At 40.7% G+C, this 17,613-nt stretch overlaps 2 protein-coding genes across 2 annotated transcripts; one reads left to right on the top strand and one right to left on the bottom strand.

Moving 5' to 3' along the window:
• rrbp1a (ribosome binding protein 1a) lies at positions 1-12,627 on the top strand. The gene is given in 28 exon segments (XM_063875003.1): positions 1-234; positions 2,661-3,333; positions 3,336-3,536; positions 4,652-4,806; positions 4,936-5,058; positions 5,490-5,642; positions 5,787-5,905; positions 6,114-6,267; positions 7,259-7,397; positions 7,495-7,676; positions 7,756-7,790; positions 7,881-7,956; positions 8,087-8,124; positions 8,209-8,290; positions 8,375-8,415; positions 8,511-8,589; positions 8,678-8,770; positions 8,883-8,969; positions 9,056-9,145; positions 9,229-9,321; positions 9,412-9,462; positions 9,559-9,639; positions 10,008-10,091; positions 10,288-10,365; positions 10,971-11,054; positions 11,161-11,259; positions 11,861-12,022; positions 12,105-12,627. Coding segments are annotated over 27 exon segments (3,273 nt in total). The 5' UTR covers positions 1-234; positions 2,661-2,678; the 3' UTR covers positions 12,144-12,627.
• A 1,865-nt stretch (positions 12,628-14,492) lies between these two features.
• On the bottom strand, positions 14,493-16,850 carry LOC134858845 (cofilin-2-like). The gene is made up of 4 exons (XM_063875005.1): positions 16,628-16,850; positions 15,376-15,662; positions 15,110-15,186; positions 14,493-14,988 (listed from the first exon to the last, which is right to left on the bottom strand). Exons 1-4 carry the CDS (start codon positions 16,628-16,630, stop codon positions 14,882-14,884), a joined length of 474 nt encoding a protein of 157 aa, XP_063731075.1. The 5' UTR covers positions 16,631-16,850; the 3' UTR covers positions 14,493-14,881.
• Positions 16,851-17,613: the final 763 nt, after the last annotated feature.

Genomic DNA, 17,613 nt, shown 5'->3' on the forward strand with positions numbered 1-17,613 from the left:
CAGCTATCTGGGGCACCGGGCCAGCACGTCTAGCCAGCTCGAAGTGCCACGACTTCACAGCAGACCACGGATTCTCCAGCGGAGTGAGGGGGACAGCACTGGGAAAAAGCTAGTAAGCTAGATAAATAGGTAGCTTTGCAGAGTAGTCTCTTCACCTACCAGTTACAACTCAAAGCGCTTTGCCCTCTCTCCATTCCCTTTGAAGCCAGCAGGCGTAGCTACATCTCCAGTGAGGTAACGTTGAGTGTGGGAGTCCTGGATTTCTTTTAATTCATTATAGCCATCGTTAGCTAGCTTGGAAAGCTATCTGCTGCTAACTCCTCATCTAACTCCTGGTACAGAAATTCAGCCTGATAAAGTTGTCTAAAATAATTTAAGAATGTTTCCCTCGCTAAGTGTTTAGTTATCTGTTTTATTATAGCTTCTGGGAGGTAGTTTTGTTGCGTAAACCGGCTCTTTATAAGATAATGTGCAGGACGATAGCCAAGTTCATTGATTCCTAGGGTTAGCTACAATGCTAGCTTGCAAATAAAGATTTAATCATTTCGTATCGAAGTACATACAGCATAACACACATTGTATTCGTTTGACTGTAAGTTGAATGGATAACGAATACGAGTTGCTTTTAGTAACATAAACGAGGCTTCTTTGGGTTCGGTTCTCCCTATTTTAATGATTGTGTTAAATATATGAATGTCTTAAATACTTTTCCTTTTTGTATTTAAAGTAGCGTACGTCTGCACACATATTGTTCTAATCGTAAAGTATGTCTGTGTGTTTAACCCTAACTAGTAATGAAAAGACTGTCCTTGAAGGAAATAAACTCTATATATAAAAATATTACTTCCACAACTTAATAATAGATTTTATTTTTAGATGAAGGTTATGGCATCTCTTATATGTATTCCAATGCTCATGAATGAAATCTAGATACTTTAGACTTAGAGGATATGTAATGGTTATGCAAACTTAGTTTCATCTTATAGTCCTATCTTTTATGGACCTTGAGATGTAGGTGAAACGAAAGAGTGAAAGAGTCCATTTTCTGGAGGTCCTATTTCTCAGTTAATTCCAGATGCACTGACGTGTGACATCATACATATGCAGGCAGTACAAACTTACACACCTGGCAATGAATGTGGACTCTGGACTCGGTTTCGATTATCCTAAAGTTGCTCAGCAGTTTCCCTCTACAAAGTCACGCTGTGTGTTTGTTTTAAAACAGTAAAGCTCCACAATGTCCCTTTTAGCATTTTTATATTTCCTGATGGGATAACATTCCTATCCATGATATAAACAAGGATATAACAGAGGCGCTGCAGGAATAAATCAAAGAATGGGTTTTAGTGTCCCTAAGATGTTATCTACTCTGAGCCAACTTTCCTCCCCTGCAGGCTCAGCTTTCTGGTTTGTGCCACGAGCCTCCAGCAGCCTTAAAGGGACGGCTAAAAGATCCTGTAGGGGATGTTTTTTTTAGGGCAGGAAATTAACACTCACCATCAGCCTACTGCTGGACATTTTTGCAGTGTCTTGTAATGTACTTTTTGGCAGGAAGCTCTTTCACCACTACGGTTTGAACAGACTTCTTTTCAAGTTGTTTTGATGTGTATGTAGTTGATTCGTCTTAACACGTGCACTCCATACTAGCTCTGATTATTCATCAGTATTATTAATTCATTAGTATCACTTTAAAAAAATTTTAAAAAATCTTGGTTCTGGTGTAGTTAGTATATGAGATTAAACCATGAGAGTGAATTTGTGCTGTGTGAGTACATATGTTAAACTAAATCTGGAAGGCTGTTTGGCAAGGGGGTTTAAACCCTCTGCTGTTTGTCACAAAGGTGGCTGATAAGATTTGCTGTTCGCATTATGTAGCCAGCTTAAGGGTATACGTTTATGCTGGTAACAGTGACACCTTGAGGCGATTGTTCTCAAGGCATTATAAATCACAGTTTTGTCTCTAACAGTTGAGTTAATGAAGCGGCACTTTGTTTTGCCAAGGCACAGAGCAATACTTTTGCTGTGTCACAGTTTTAGCAACAGCATCGGTTAGTTTTGGAAAAATATTATTTACATATATATATATATATATATATATATATATATATATATATATATATATATATATATATATATATATAAGGCTATAAGACTGCTGAACTCCTGAGCTCTGTCAATGTCTACTCACATCTGTTTATAGTACACATATATCTATATATTATACACATCTGCCATACATATCTGTTTATAGTACACATATCTATATATTACACATATCTGCCATATACATCTGTTTATACGTAATAGATGCATCTGTCTATACCACCTCATTCAACAGTGTAAAGTATTTAAATTACCGTACAGTGTATATCAATACTTTCAATGTATTCCACATATGTATATATTTCACATCCTTACATCTTTATTGTTGTTATTGTAAATATTCTTCTCTTTTTGCACTATTTTATTTATCTTATTTGCACCATGTATGTTGAGTTGTTGGAGGAGCATGGGATATAGGATTTTCATTGCCAACATGTACGTAGTATATGCTGTGCATATGACAAATAAAACCTTGAAATATATATATATATATATATATTACTTTAAAAAAATAATATATATATTTATAAGTCTGCTTCTTTCTCTCTTTTTTTTAGGTCACCTGAAACTTAAATATGGATATCTACGACCCCCAAACCCTTGGGATAATGGTGTTTGGTGGATTCATGTTGATCTCTGCACTTGGGATCGTTCTTGTTTCCACCTTCTCCATGAAGGAGACCTCGTATGAGGAGGCCCTGGCTAAACAACGCAGAGAGTTAGGTAAGATACAGTCTACTCGCCCTGACAAAAAGAAGAAGGACAAAGTAGCTGAAAAGAAGGGCCGTGGGAAGAAGAAAGAAGATAAGCCCAATGGAAAGATCCCGGAGCCTGAGCAAATTGAAGAGGAAGTCATTGAGCCTGCTGCTGCCGGAGTTGAAGCTGCTGCCCCTGAACCCGAACCCGAACCTGTCCCTTCTGTTGAGGTTAAGCCCACTGCAGCCCCTGCACCAGCAGAAGCCCTGCCAACAACTGCTGCTGAACCAACTCCTGCTATTTCTGATCCCTCACCCGCACCCTCACCTAAAGAGAAGAAGAAGAAGAAGGTGGCGAAGGTCGAGCCAGCCTCTACCCAAACAGTCGTGGCTGCCCCTGCACCAGCCAAATCTGCTGCAGCCCCAGCCAAGACTACACCTGCTCCAGCTAAGACAACACCTGCTCCAGCCAAGACTACACCTGCTCCAGCCAAGACCACACCTGCTCCAACCAAGACCACACCTGCTCCAACCAAACTACACCTGCTCCAACCAAAACTACACCTGCTCTAACCAAGACTGCACCTGCTCCAACCAAGGCTGCCCCCGAGCTGGAAGCTGTCACCAAAGACGTCCCGGTGATGGCGGTGCCCCCAGTAGGGTCTCAACCGGCTCCTGCTGCTGCAGGAAAGGGACAGGAGTCCAAGAAGAAGGCTTCCAAGAAAAAGGCTGAGCCTGGTAAGCAGATTTGTTTCAGAGATATCCATTTATCATTTTGGAGCTATAATTGTATTTTCATTTAAGGAAAAACTCAAATAAGATGGTATGATTTTATATTTTTGAAGTGGTTATTAAAGTATTCCAATCTACAGATACATCTCAGTATGGAAAGAAAATAATACTCACTCATTAGACTTAAGAATCCTTTCTGAAGTGTGCATGGCCAACACTCTGAAGGACATCCTATGAACTGCAGTTTCTAGTTTGGCCACTATGCTAAAATCACGGCATGGCTCCACATCTAGTTGTGATATTCTTACACTGATTTATCAGTATTTTTGAATAAATAATCAAACTTTTTTTAATTCTCAAAGATCCCTGTCGTACGGTCTCAGCTTAATCCCTGCAGATGTGCTGGACTGTTGTTTTGCTTGACGTAGTTAGGGGTTTGCCGTTATCTCAAACCCTTCTCTTATTATCAAGGATTAAAACCTCTTATACTTGTACTCTTATCAATATGTTGTTAAAGTTAAACCACCATTGTCAAAATTAACCTTCTCCTTCGAAGTGGAAAGTGCTTGTCTAGACAGGAACTACACTCGCCATAACACTGGTGATAGGACTCGGCCATGCCTGTTTGGTGGATTGGGGGCAAGTCTGTACTGTTGAGCCCTATACACTCACAATATAAGGCAGTAATTCCCTGTCAGTACTGATGAACTTCTAGCTGTGTACCCGTGGAAAGTAGTGCCAATGGCAGTAGTGGGTGATGTCTGGCACTCAGCTCTGGAGGGCATAGAGCCTGCCCGCCTGTCTAAACACCACTGCCCTGTTTGGTTAGCTAACAAAGGCTCTTAGTGCCTAGACAATGGTGGTAGGGAGCAGAGTACGGTTCTCTCTTGCCTGAGGGCTTGTCTCCGCCTGGTGCCACAGTGCTCCATCATTTTGCCATCCGACGCTGCCCGGAGCCCCAGACCCAAAGGGACAAGTCGCAACCTTGTCCTTTTCCTGTGGCATGGTTGTTGGAATTTATGGTTCACTGTGACAGTATTCTGAGCTTTAAACGTGGAAAAAATAATCCTTATTTTATATCATATGTGTTTTATTCAATTGCTTTGTGTTTCCCTTATTAGTTGCGGTGGTGGATTCCCCCGATGCTCCTTTGTACCTGCCCTACAAGGCCCTGGTTTCCACCATCAGCAGCATGGTGTTCAGCGAAGGAGAGGCCCACAGGCTCATCGAGATTCTGTCTGAGAAAGTTGGCATCATTCAAGACGCATGGCACACGGTATTGAACTCCTGAAGAAAAATACACATTTTTAACTGGCTGGAGTGAAAAGGCTCACTGAGTGCATATGAGACTTGTAGGGAAAACAACACTTCATTCATTTTGGTCTTTATCTCTGTATTTTTTCAGGCCTCTCAGAAAGGTGACCCAGTGGCCATGCTGAAGAAGCAACTGGAAGAGAAAGAGAAACAGCTGGCGGCAGAACAAGAGGATGCTTCTGCAGCGAAGAACCGGCTCAGGGAACTCGCCAAGGTTAGACATCTCTAGAAAAATAAAGGTGCATGTGGTGCCATATTGTTTCCACATCCTTTGATGAGCACTCCTATGAGACTCATCACATTGTAGATCTAAATGTTACTTGGATGAAAATCTGTAAAACCAGAGTAAGGCATTACCTGTTGTTTGGCTTGAATATGGTAGTGAAATAAAAAGTATTGTAGTTGCCTACATTTTTTGTCCTGAAGGTGGCACTAGAGGAAAGTTAACAGTATGCCTGCAATACGTAGGTCACATACATAAGGAAGCATTAAAATCTCACTCAATTTACTACAGACGGCAGGTCAGAAAAAGGATAAATGTGTCATTCTGTTGGCACTGGAGGAAAAGCCACTGATTTTGAAATGTGTCTTTCTCCATAGTCACCGCAGTGAATATGCTCTCTGACTTTGCTGTCTGTTTTTCAGGATCTGTCTGCCGAGAAGTCAAAGGTGGCCAGTGTGGAGACCAGGCTGAGTTCCCAGCTGAGTAAGAGGGAGCAGGAAATGATTGCTCTGCAGGCACGCATGCAGGCCAGTTACCAGGATCATGTAGCGCAGACCCAGGAGCTCAATGGAAAGGTCCGTGCTTATAAACAATAACACCATTCAGATGAACACATCGCCCTCCTGGCAATCTGGCTGCTAGTTATAAATTAAACTTTTTTTTTAATTACTTTGCTTGAGAAGGATGCAAAAAGCTATCCTAAATTACTTTTTTTTCAGATCGTGAGCCTGCAGGACCAGTTAGAAAAAGGCCCCAATGCCCAGCTGGTCCGTCTGCAGCAGGAGAACTCCATCCTGCGTGACGCCCTCAACCAAGCCACTAGTCAGGCCGAGAGCAAGTGAGTTTTCCCTGGAGCAGTAAATGAAAAGCAGTCATCCAAACTGACATGCACTTTACCTTACTAATCCTATTGAAAGTGACAATAAAATACATTTAATACAAAGTGAAAAAGTAAGTTGTCATGAATATCAAGGCTGAACATTTTTGTGAGACTGACTCTTTCTGCCGCTGTCTCTCCTTCTATGTCTCCGTTATTCTGTCCTCAGGCAAAATGCGGAGCTTGCCAAGTTGCGTCAGGAATGCACCAAGTTAACCAAGGAACTGGGAGAGAAGACGGAAAGTCTGCTTGCTGATGAGCACCTCAAGAAAGGGCTGGAGGCCAAGGTCTCCACTACTGAGAAGCAGCTCTCCATGCTGCAGGTTGGCCTGGACTTACTTACACCACATTATCTCTCATTATAAATTACACTGGGTGTGATCACATTACCACATGGAAACAAATGGATTCCATTTTCTCAATACAGCTTCTGACAGTTAGTTACAGAGTCTCTTCAAAATTCAAGTTTAGACCTTTCCCACATATCCCCTAACCCTCTAATGTTATGGTACGTTTAATTGCCTTGTAATCACATAGCCTGGAGGGCTGGGCTGGAATTCTGTCACACAATAATGGTGCTGCAGGGAAAAGGCTCCTTTGCACCAGCTGGAATGTGAGCGAGTCCAAGCACCTCTCCTCTCCAGCCCTCTGTTACAGACTGTATGGTATTTACAACACGTGACCCTCTGACAGAAGTACACCCCCCCTTACCTTATCTGTTAACGTGCTGTTTGTACATATACTATCAGCCTATGCAAGTCACACACTGATGGAATGCTGTTTGTCTGAACTGTTACGGGTAATGTTGAGCAAGTGAGTCAGCACTTCCTGACAGTCAAGTGATCATTTGGTTTAATCATTTACGAACATGCGGACTAACAGTTCTCAAACATGTTATGCAACGTATATTACACATGCTCAAATGCTGCAGGTGAATCCTTTCAAATTTGTTTCACTTGTGATGAGTTTAGCTCCTTTTGTGAAAAAGCTTACTGGTTATGTGAGCCTTCTGTTTTCCCAAAAATATCTGCTCAGAATTAATCTGACACAAAGGCTCAGGCAGGCTAATTATCCCCAAATCCCCTTCAAAGACTTTAATTTCTGCTTACAAAACTTCTAGCCAGAGCTTATTCTGATTGTGTCAAAGGTTGATGTTCCATGAATATTCTATCATGTATTTTCTCTTGATTGTGTCGCCATGTGAGGTAACAGAACGGTTCTGCCTTGGGAAATCAATCCTACCAAAGCAGGATCATTTTGTGGATCTCTGCCGCCCCCTGCTGTTTTACTCATGTCAATCATTGTTGTTGTCAGGCCAGCCATGCTGAGAAGGAGCAGGCGTCCCACAGGAGGATTGAGGAGGTGTGCGAGGAGCTCAGAGCAGCACAGAGTGCAAAAAACAGCCTGCAGGCCACTTTGGACAATACCCAGCAGGACAGCAGCGCATCATCAGGTCAGAATGGGGTTCTTGAGAGTAAAATCAATTAGAACCAGTGGCTTTATCACATAATATAAAACATAGACTAAGTGCTATCTTTTCGTCCCTGCAGAGTTACAGGTGCGTATTGGGAGTTTGGAGACTGAGATCAGCGAGCGCTCTGCTCAGGTGGACGCCCTCACTGCCAAGCTAGAGGAGACACAGGCAGAGAAAAGCCAGCTTGTACAGCAGGTGGCCACCATCAACTCACTGCTGGAGGCCAATCAGACCAAACAGGAGGAGGATAACAATCAGGTAGGACAATCTCCTCAAGTTAGATAACGGCCTAACGCTTTTACCACACATTCACACCATCATTTGTCTGATTCAACAGGTGGATGCTGCCGAAGTGGAACAGCTGAAGCTCAGGTAAATGTATTAGGTGACTTCCTTCAAAACGGCAACATCAGATCCAGAGCTTTCCAATGTATTGATTGAAATGCTTTCTCCTCTGTTCAGCCTTCAGGAGAGAGACAACCAGTTGAACACACTTCACGAGGAACTGAAGCAACTGCAGATGAAGCAGGAAGCTGCTGTAAGTGTTGCCACATCTGGTGTTAGATTTATTGCCAAATAGTATCACTTCTCAATTGAAACAATATTTTATATCCATACAATGGTGTACCATGGCACTGCTAATCAGCAATAATCTGCTATTCTAACAGGAGAACACTGTTGTGGATCTTGAGCAAAAACATGAGAGGTATGGAACTTTTTGCTATCCATTTGTCTTAAATCTTTTTGATCTTATCAATAGCTAATCCAAATTGTGTCCTCTTTTTTGTAGTGATGACCTCGGCCTTATTACATCACTTCAGGAAGAACTTAAAAACCTCAAAGAAGAGATGGCGCAACCTAAAAACACACCAGTAAGTCCCTCTCAATATGTCGCAGCTTCCGTCACCTTCCTGTAGGACAAATCTCACACTCATTTAATGGATACTCTGTTTCAGCAGTCTGATAGCGCCTCAGAGCTGGAACTACTACAGAGCAGGTAAATGAGTCTTAGCATATGTGAAAAAAAGCATTCTTAATTATTGTTAAGACTGTTGTAGATCTCCGTTTTGACTATTTTGGTTCTTTGGCTAGCCTGACTGAGAAGGAGGCCCTTGTCACATCGCTACAAGAGGAGCTGAGAGAAGTGAGAGAAAAGACGAGCAATGATGCAGTAAGGCCGTCTATACACACCAGTGGCTTATCAATTGAGACTGCTCCTCTCTTCATCACCCTCCTGATTATGTGATCCATTGTTTTAGCAGAGCGTTGCAGCAGAACTGACAGCTTTTCAAACGGAAACCAAAGAAGCTCTCCAGACACTCTTCCCACACATACCCATAGAGACAGACCAGGTAGGAAAATGGATTTCACAAGAGAAGTCGCTGAGTGGTTTTAATTCTAAAGATTTATTCTGTAAAAATAATAGACACATTAATTATTTGTCTATTTTGTCTCCTCATTCAGTCAAACTGGTTACAAGAATATACACAGAAAGCTCAGGAGGCGCTCAGCCAGCAGAGCCCGGAGTCTCAGTCGAGCACGGAGCTGCCTGTAAGCTGATCTTTTCTACACTCTGCAAATACTGGTTAGAGTGAGCCGTCCTGGAGAAAACCTGTTTGTTTTCTTCTTTGTCTCAGGAGTTGCTTGAGAAACTGAAGGAGGCTGAGGAGAGCCATGGCGTCCTGCAGGCTGAATGTGAACAGTACAGGACAGTCCTGGCTGAAACTGTAAGGGATCGGGGAATCTGAGATGTGTTCCTGATGGGATATATTTATACGGCTCATTTATTACTTTTTTCTTTCTCTTTCAGGAAGGAATGCTGAAACATCTGCAGAATAGTGTGGAGGAAGAAGAGCTGGTATGGAGGTCAAAGATGGCTAACACGGAGGAGCAGCTCAGGGAGGTAAGTGATGACCCCTTCTTGAAATGACAGAATTTTGAGCTTTTTTCATGTTTAGGAAACCTCACAGTAGTTCCTCTCACACATTACCAGGCTTTGGAGAAAGTCAGCAAGCTGGATGCAGAAAACCAAAGTGTAGAACAGGTAAGGATTTTCTTTTTCCCACACTTGGTTCCAAATGTCCTCATGATGTAAGCTATGTAGATATGTGTGTAAAATGTACTTTGGTTCTTTATGCAGTTGAAGGAACAGATGATGCTTCTTGAAGCCCAGCTGGAGAAGCAGTCAGAAAGCCCGGCAACCCCAGAGGAGACGGAGCAGGTAACATGCAGTTTAAATCTACAGCTCAGCCATTAGGGAGATGAACCAGTGTGTTATTTGCATTATTCCGAAGTAAGGTCTTTTGAAGTTTGTATTTGTTACAACGATATGTCACAATTGATGAATGCTCTTTTTGTTTTATTTTTTGTATCTTGATATTTGTCTCAAAACTACAAAACAATTTCAAGGCATGTTCTACCTTTTTTATTGATTGAATATTATGATTGAATAGGATTAATATTGAGTTTTTATTTAAAATAAAAGTCTAGAAATGCTCTTCCCATATTTTAGAGTATGAAACTCCTCTTATGCAGTTGGAACAGACCTCTCTGACATCTGTTTATTCCTATGCTGTTCTCTGTAATCAGCTGACACTGCAGTTGTCGGAGAGTCAGAGGCAGCTGGATTTGGCCCAGAAGGAGGCCCAGGCACACAAGGAGGAGCTTGCGCAGGTGACTTTACTCGCTTAACCTGGTCTCCTTACTTCAGACCAATATTTTCCACAGTCATACCAGTTTCACTACGATGACACAGGGCAAGGAATTCCTGGAAATCCATCGTTTGATCTACAAGCTACAGCGTATGTGGCATGGAATGGAAATGTATGGATGGGGTGGTTATGTAACAAGTGGCGGCTTCCTGTTTCAGGTCAGAGAGCAGCTGGGCAAGATCTCGATGCGGGCTCAGCAAGAGCAGAATGGCCCAGCTGAGGCTCAACCATGTCAGGTCAGGGTGCAAAGGTCACAGTGCACCCGTCACTTCCTGTCAGAGAGCTCTGGACAGAAACTCAGAACACTTTTCCTATTTGTTTAGTAATTCATTTTTGTAGAACATTCCCTAAACGTGAATTTTGATTTCGTCAAGACATTTTCTTTATGATCTGGCTTAATACATGGTCAAACCCCTGTCCTAAATCAAGGATGTGGTCACGGTACATGTATACTTAGTGACGCGTCATGACAAAGGGCTGCAGTTCCAGTCTGTCCAGAATTCCTCTGACATAGCCACTGTTTATGCTAATCACTGTTTGCATTGACTGAGTAGACATAACTCTAACCACTGCTTTTTTCTCACCTTTTGCAGCATGCTCACTTCATCTTTTGTTTTCAGATATTTGTTTGTATGATTCCTAACATCAACAGAAGATTTGTGCTAGCCTTCCCTCTGAAATAGTCTGAGAGGCCACTAACCTGGGACACAGGACGAGCAGCTTTTGTGTGTGTGTGTGCGCCGTGCTGCTGCTTTTGTACGACAGTGTTTGCATACACCCGCATGCGTTAGCCATTTGTCGGTGAGAGTGTATTTATTTTATATTTTTTCTCTTCCATCAGTTTCAAAACGAGTTGAGTCAGACAACTGAGAAGTTACAGGAGGAGGGGTCTCAGAGACAGCAGCTTTCAGAGGAGTTTGAGCAGGTATCAGCCATTGTTAATGCTCTTTTGCTTGTTTCGTTTAGTCACACCCGAGTGTGACTAATAGACTCTGTGAATAACATCTAATTGTGTTGTTCTCAACCTCTAGGCTCAGAAGACTATAACAGACCTTCAGGCTCAGTTGGATCTCCTGAATGTTTCTGCTGAGTCACCGCAAGCTGACACAGAAGATGTTGCACAGCTCACGGTGCGCTAACAAATAACACCCAGAAAATGTTTAACTCTGATAGATGCTTTGTGTATTTAAAGTTGTACTGTTCACTTTCAGTCCGTCTCATCTACCAGAGCTTTATGCTTTCTCAGCAGCAGGTCATTAAAGTCTGCACAGCACTGATCCTCACTTATGTTAATGGGCCTCAAGTTTTCAATATTAAAAAAGTACATTATAAAAACCAATAATATGAATAAATATTTGAGCAATAATCCAAAACGTTGCTCATTCCTATTACATTGAATTTATTTGACAATTGAGAGAATTGCAGTTTGGTTCAATTTAACACAGCAAATGTCCTCAAAGTCAGTTTTTTACCTCGCCTTTTTTTCCTAATGAAGGTTATATTTCATAATGCCAAGTTTATTAGAAATAACGATGCTATAAAATAGAGGGAATAATATAAAATGACCTGCAATAAACTCTTGACTAGAAGCATGGAAAAGTAACATCTCAGAAAAATGAACTGAGCTTTTAAAGGCTTATATTTATTCTACGTCTTAATTTAATATTAAACCGCTTCATATTGAGACTCCTGTGTGCTTTGAAATAACGAATGGTACTGCTGTTGGAACAGGAGCGCCTGGAGAAGGAGAAAAAGCTGTCCAAAGATCTCGGCCAGGCAGCCACCAAGCTCCAGCAGCTTCTTAAGGCCACCCAGGAGCAGCTGACCAAAGAGAGAGAAACCGTGAGAACACTACAGGAGCATCTGGAAGACAAGGTGGAGACACCTGATGTGGTAAGGCTACACAAACGCACTTCTAAGCTCAAATTGTTTAAGCATACTTGGTGATTTTGACACTACATTTCTGTTTTTCAAGGGAGAATATGTGGAGCTGAAGGAAGGAACTTCTGTCTGAAGTGGAAGTTCACTGCAGACACTACAAAAAAAAAACTGCCAAATAAGCCTTATGATTACCATAGTTATGCATTCCAAAACTATTACTTTCTTGTACTGTAGTTGATTGCATTTGTTGCAACTGTAGGAATCAAATGTTTGATATTATGAACATTTCAAAGTAAGATTAGAGGAGATGATCCTGCTATGATCTTTATTGAAACCCACATTCCATCAAAAATTCTGGCTATGTCAGAAGTTATTTATCCCCCTGCCTTATATTCCAGACATTTACCCATAGTTCAGTGTTAAAAAGGGAAACCGATTGTACGTCAAACGTACATCAACCTGTGCAATTACTTTGTATGTCTTTTCTATGTGGTTGAATGATGGGAACATTTTATGGTTCAATGTTTCATTCACTTTTAGAGCCTGCTTTTCTTCTTAGCTGGCTGCCAATTACACACATCAATTTGTATGAATGAATAAACTACAATGTAGCTCTATTTCCTGTTCAGTGTCTGGTGTTACTGTGAAGGTGCAATGACTGCAAGCAAAGTTAAAGTTGGTTATTGTGTGAATGATGTATTTTGAGCTTCAGATTTGTTGCGCATTGATATTTTAAATCTGCAAGTACTGTAGCCTAGATCAGCCCCATGATACTTAAAACATAACTGGCTCTGGATTACTACACTGTCTTTTTAAATAGTAAGCAATCCGGTCAGGTTAAAAATAATGCTGTATCCGGAAGACTTTTTGACAGGAAGTATGACTTCGCAGCGTCATACCTTCATACAGACACATGAAAGTTATAAACCAACCAGAGTAGCAATCTTTATTTCCTTCCGTAACAGGACTTGCGTTTTTTGTAAGCCTGTTTGAAAATGCGTCATTGCCAAAGCTTAAAGTTTCGGTTGTAGCAATGATTACAGACAAGGAAGTATATAACTAGGTGGAGTTATTTTTGCGGGTCTCTTCAACAACCATGTATGGCTTTGTTTCGGCACAATGTTTGTCTGTCATCCTCCCGCCCAACACACCCACACCAGCTTTTTTTCCTCGGGCAATAAGGAACAGAGCGTGGTTGGTGTGTGCAAAACTAAACAAATGTAACATAAAACGTGATTTATTTATTTTTTGCGAGTCAGTTCTCTATAATACTAACAATTAAACCACCACCAATTCATAGTTTACATTTCACACAGTTTTAATACGGAAACGAGCGTGTGAGGCGGATGTGCTGCACGTCGACAGCAGTTCTACCTTCTTCATAACGTCATGCCAACACGTTTTCATGAATTTCGCTTGAATTTAAATAAATAAAACACTTAATTGAGGCGACTGAAGTTGGCTAATTTGCGGTACATTTAATCACTCAGGAGAGAGAAGAATCTGTGCATAGGACACATTAAGCCGTCCACAGATATGGGCTTCATGGAAGAGTCGCCAAAAAGAAGCCATTGCTTAAGGAAAAACATAAAAAACATTGGAGTTCCCCAAACATGTGGGGAGATGAGACTGAAATTAAATAGTTTGGCTATCATAGCAAACCCAACACCTCTGATCACCCTCAGAACATCATCATGCTGTGGGGATGTTTTTCATCGGAAGAGACTGGGACGCTGGTACAATTAGATGAGTGATGAATGGAGATTAATACAGGGAACTTGAGGAAACTGTTCTGTCTACCAGAGATTTAAGGCTTGGACGGAGGTTCACCTTTCAGCAGGACAATGACAGAAAGCATACTGCTAAAGCAACACCAGAGTGGTTTTGGAGTGGCCTAATAAAAGCCGAGCGGAACCAATCTTATAAAAGGAGCAGTTTTGCCAAGAAGAATGGAAACAAATTCCAGTATGTGCCAAGCTTATAGACACATACACCAAGAGATGTGCAGCTGTAAATGCTGCAAAAGGTGACTCTACTAAGTATTGACTTTTTTTGCATCTTCAAAGTTGTTGGCATGTTCTGTACATCAAATAATAAAACATCTTAAAAAATCCAATTAAATGAAATGTTTTAATGCAACAAAACAAGAAAAATGCAAAGGGGCTAGAATACTTTTGCAAGGCATTGCATTTTCTGATTTCTAGCAACTAGAAATTTGGAACACGCTACCTGATGTTTTGGGAAATGTGTATTATAGTCCCATTAAAATTGACTCTGTTTCCAATATAGATATTTGCTAAGGAAAGTCTCACTTTCGATGGTTCGTAAAACACAAGATAACCTCCTGAGTTTGACACTAAAAGGGAGGGAGAATCCTGTTGAAATACATCCAGCTGCTAAGACCAACCCCCAGCTACCTGATAATTATAGCCTGATCCTTACCTGCTTTAAGTGAGAGAAGAATGAAGCACACCCTTGCCCACTCGGTTGAATGGAATTTATTTCACAATACATAAGAGTCCAACAGCTCCTGCATTTTGACCTTGTAAAAGTAATATTTATATGCGTTTATCAAAGTGTAACAGTCTAGAAAAAAAAACATCAAGTATGGAATGGTTATCTTAAAGAATGAAACAAATGACATCTCAACAGGATTGACTTCCCAGGTTAACCGGTGTGAATGGACAGTTTATATGGCACATTTGTTTGTAGTACAGGAATCTAACCCCATCTGAAATCCTATCCTTCCCTTTAAGTTTTCTTGGACCAATTCAAAAGACATATGTAATTTGGAAATGTTGCATTTATCCCCTCAAATCTCTTCAAATGCACCTTGCCTGAGACAGGGAAAAGGCAGTTTGTTTAATAACCCTATGCCGCGTTGCCCTCAAGTGTTGATACTTTTTGTTTTAGGCGATCTGTGAAACAGTCCGTGTCCATATCCTCAATGTCATGTATCTCCAGAACATGCTTGACACCTTATGAAGAAATAAGAGTATTTTAAAACAGAGGGAACCAAATTAAACTTGAACTCTAATGGCAAGTCTATTAAAATGTGATTAAAACATTAAACAAAGCAGAAGAAGAAGAACAACTTACCCTGCACAGTCTTCTGTATAGCAGATTTTGAGCTAGCATACTCCATTCTACTTTTCAGGGCTGAAGTGCCAGGACACCTGAGGGGAAGAATAATGATTAGTGTAGTGTCCCACCATTACTTTAAGATTCTTAAACACACAACAACATAAATACATAGAATAAGATAACATTGCTAGTCTGTCTCCACAGTTTGCAGTCAGTTGAAGATGCAGATTGTTTATGCAGTTAAGAGTATTTAGGACTTGAATTAAAATACAAAGACCTACCACATCATAAAGACCAGTTCCTCCTTTTTAATGCCTTCCTTTGTTTCAAAGTGGCAGTCGTACAGGAAGTAGCGGCACTGATCAGGCACCATCAGACTCTTGACGAACTTGTAGACGTCTCCCACATTTTCCAGATCTTTTTGCCGGTAAATTTTCTCCACTTTAATTTCCACGTTGATGTGAAGTAGCACAATTCTTATCCGTTCCTTCTCGTCATCATCACTTTTCACTACTTTCATTTGATTGAAGATCTGCTTCACTTCGTCAGCGACTTTTACTCCAGACGCCTGTTTTGAGAAAAACCCAAAACATTAGATTTTTAGCAAAGTGAAAACACAAACTTGAAATGTATCCAATGTTTGACACATTTTAGGTTACAAAGATATCATTAGAGACTCAAACAATCAAAAATTGCAGTTACAATTGCAGATGATGTATTTTGAAAAAGAGAACTACACATCTTAAGAGTAGATGCAAGTCAATAGATTTGATCTAAAATGTAGAGGCAGCTCTTTTCTTCTCCTTTACCATTTTAGAATCATGGGTTTTAGCAAGTTCTTCACCAAATATTATTTTAAAAGATAAATGTTCATATTCTCGTAAAATGAGATCAAATGATATAAATACCGTCACAGTATGAGTACAATAGTGACATGCGAGTCTTGGCTCATTTATGAGCAAACTTTGTTCTCTTAAACTTTGAGACAGAAAGCAGAACTGAAGAGATTAAGAAACAGGAAGTTCTTCAAAACTAGACTTTGGGGAGAATATTTAACACTGTTAAAGCAATTTAATTTGCAAATATTCAATCAGCTTTCAGCAGTAACATGCTGTGGGTGCAGCTTCCCTATGAACTTTTAAAGGCCTTGGCTCTGTCACATTCCAGTCATTGTGGAACAAGTTAGCACATGAAAGACCGCCCTAAGGGATTCTCTCAGCAGAAGGACGCGGACAAAGCTCCCTCCATTTTGGAGGCAAAACCACACCTTGAGCATGTCCTTTCAAACTCATTTTGCACCCAGCAAACCGTTAACTTGAAGAAACATCAAATAAAAATGACACACTTACACTCTGTAAATATAAAGAAAACCAAGCTTCCCTGGGGTTCAAAGTTGTACATGTATTGTTGAAATGAGTATGTTACTTCAAAGTTTCATCATCTCTACATGCATGTGCTTTGGGGCACACATAGAAGTTGTTAAATGCCACAGCGCAAGTTAATCCTGCCATATTCTTTGTGAAAGGTACTCACCATTTTGCTGCTGATGTGTGAAGGAAACAGGCAACTGAGAAAAAATGGCAGCAGCAGTCAAAATGCTGAAGGGTCATAAGGAAGCAGAGCAGGTTGACTCATAGAGGAGGAGCTGGGGTAAAGAGCCTACCTCCAAAAGAAGCCCATCCTCCTCTTCCCAGGTGTGTGAGACCGTTTCAGCTGCAACCTCAGCATTTGCATTTATTCACATTACATTTGAATCCTAAATCACACTGGATTTATGGGCTTCACTGTCTATCACAATTAAAAACATTTTAGTCTTGCTTTCCTTCATCAGTTAGGTAGAGGTAGAGACCCTTCCTTTTAATGAAAACACCAGGTGAGCTTGAGTCACTCACCAGTGGGCGCGGCACAAAACACCCTTATATGGAGAACAAACCTGTCCTCATATTTAACTTATCTGCTGCTGAGACGCAGCTCAGTGGCCTTATAAGGTAAAAAACAGAGGATGAGTGCTCATGTTAAGTCAGAGGATTTATCCATCTACCTTAGGAAAAATTAGAGGTTACGCCTCCATGAGACTCCAATAGTCGTTATAGTGTTGATCTGACTGATTTATCTAATAACAACAATCTGGGCGATATAAAGCGTACATTTTTATTTGTCAACATAGTTCATTTTCTGTAAAGATTGATGAGTTAGTGCAGTTTACATGATTCATAAAAGTAAGTCTGTTGCAAACTCAGGGCATTTTTGTTTTTTAAACTGAACGTAACATAATCCTATAATGTAAACATTTGTTCTGAATAATTAGAATATCAGTCAAATATTAAAACTTTTGAGTATATATAATATTGAGGGAATCACACAGACTGGACAGGATTTTCCCAGCACTCCTTTAAAGGAATCAATATATAGTTTGAAATTTGCAATGCAATGCTGCTGTCTGCCTCAAGACCATTTTTTGTTGTAGGCATTAAATAAAAATACTACATATACCAATGGCCGGTCTAGTTTAAATAACT

Source organism: Eleginops maclovinus, chromosome 22 (assembly GCF_036324505.1).
Source record: "Eleginops maclovinus isolate JMC-PN-2008 ecotype Puerto Natales chromosome 22, JC_Emac_rtc_rv5, whole genome shotgun sequence".
NCBI classification, from domain to species: domain Eukaryota; kingdom Metazoa; phylum Chordata; class Actinopteri; order Perciformes; family Eleginopidae; genus Eleginops; species Eleginops maclovinus.

What these genes read in the sequence shown, in the direction of transcription:
- LOC134858845 (XM_063875005.1), bottom strand. An exon ending in GAACTGGTCTTTATGATGTG is followed by an intron (nt 15,187 to 15,375) that starts GTAGGTCTTTGT and finishes TCTTCCCCTCAG; the next exon opens with GTGTCCTGGCACTTCAGCCC. An exon ending in TATACAGAAGACTGTGCAGG is followed by an intron (nt 14,989 to 15,109) that starts GTAAGTTGTTCT and finishes TTTCTTCATAAG; the next exon opens with GTGTCAAGCATGTTCTGGAG.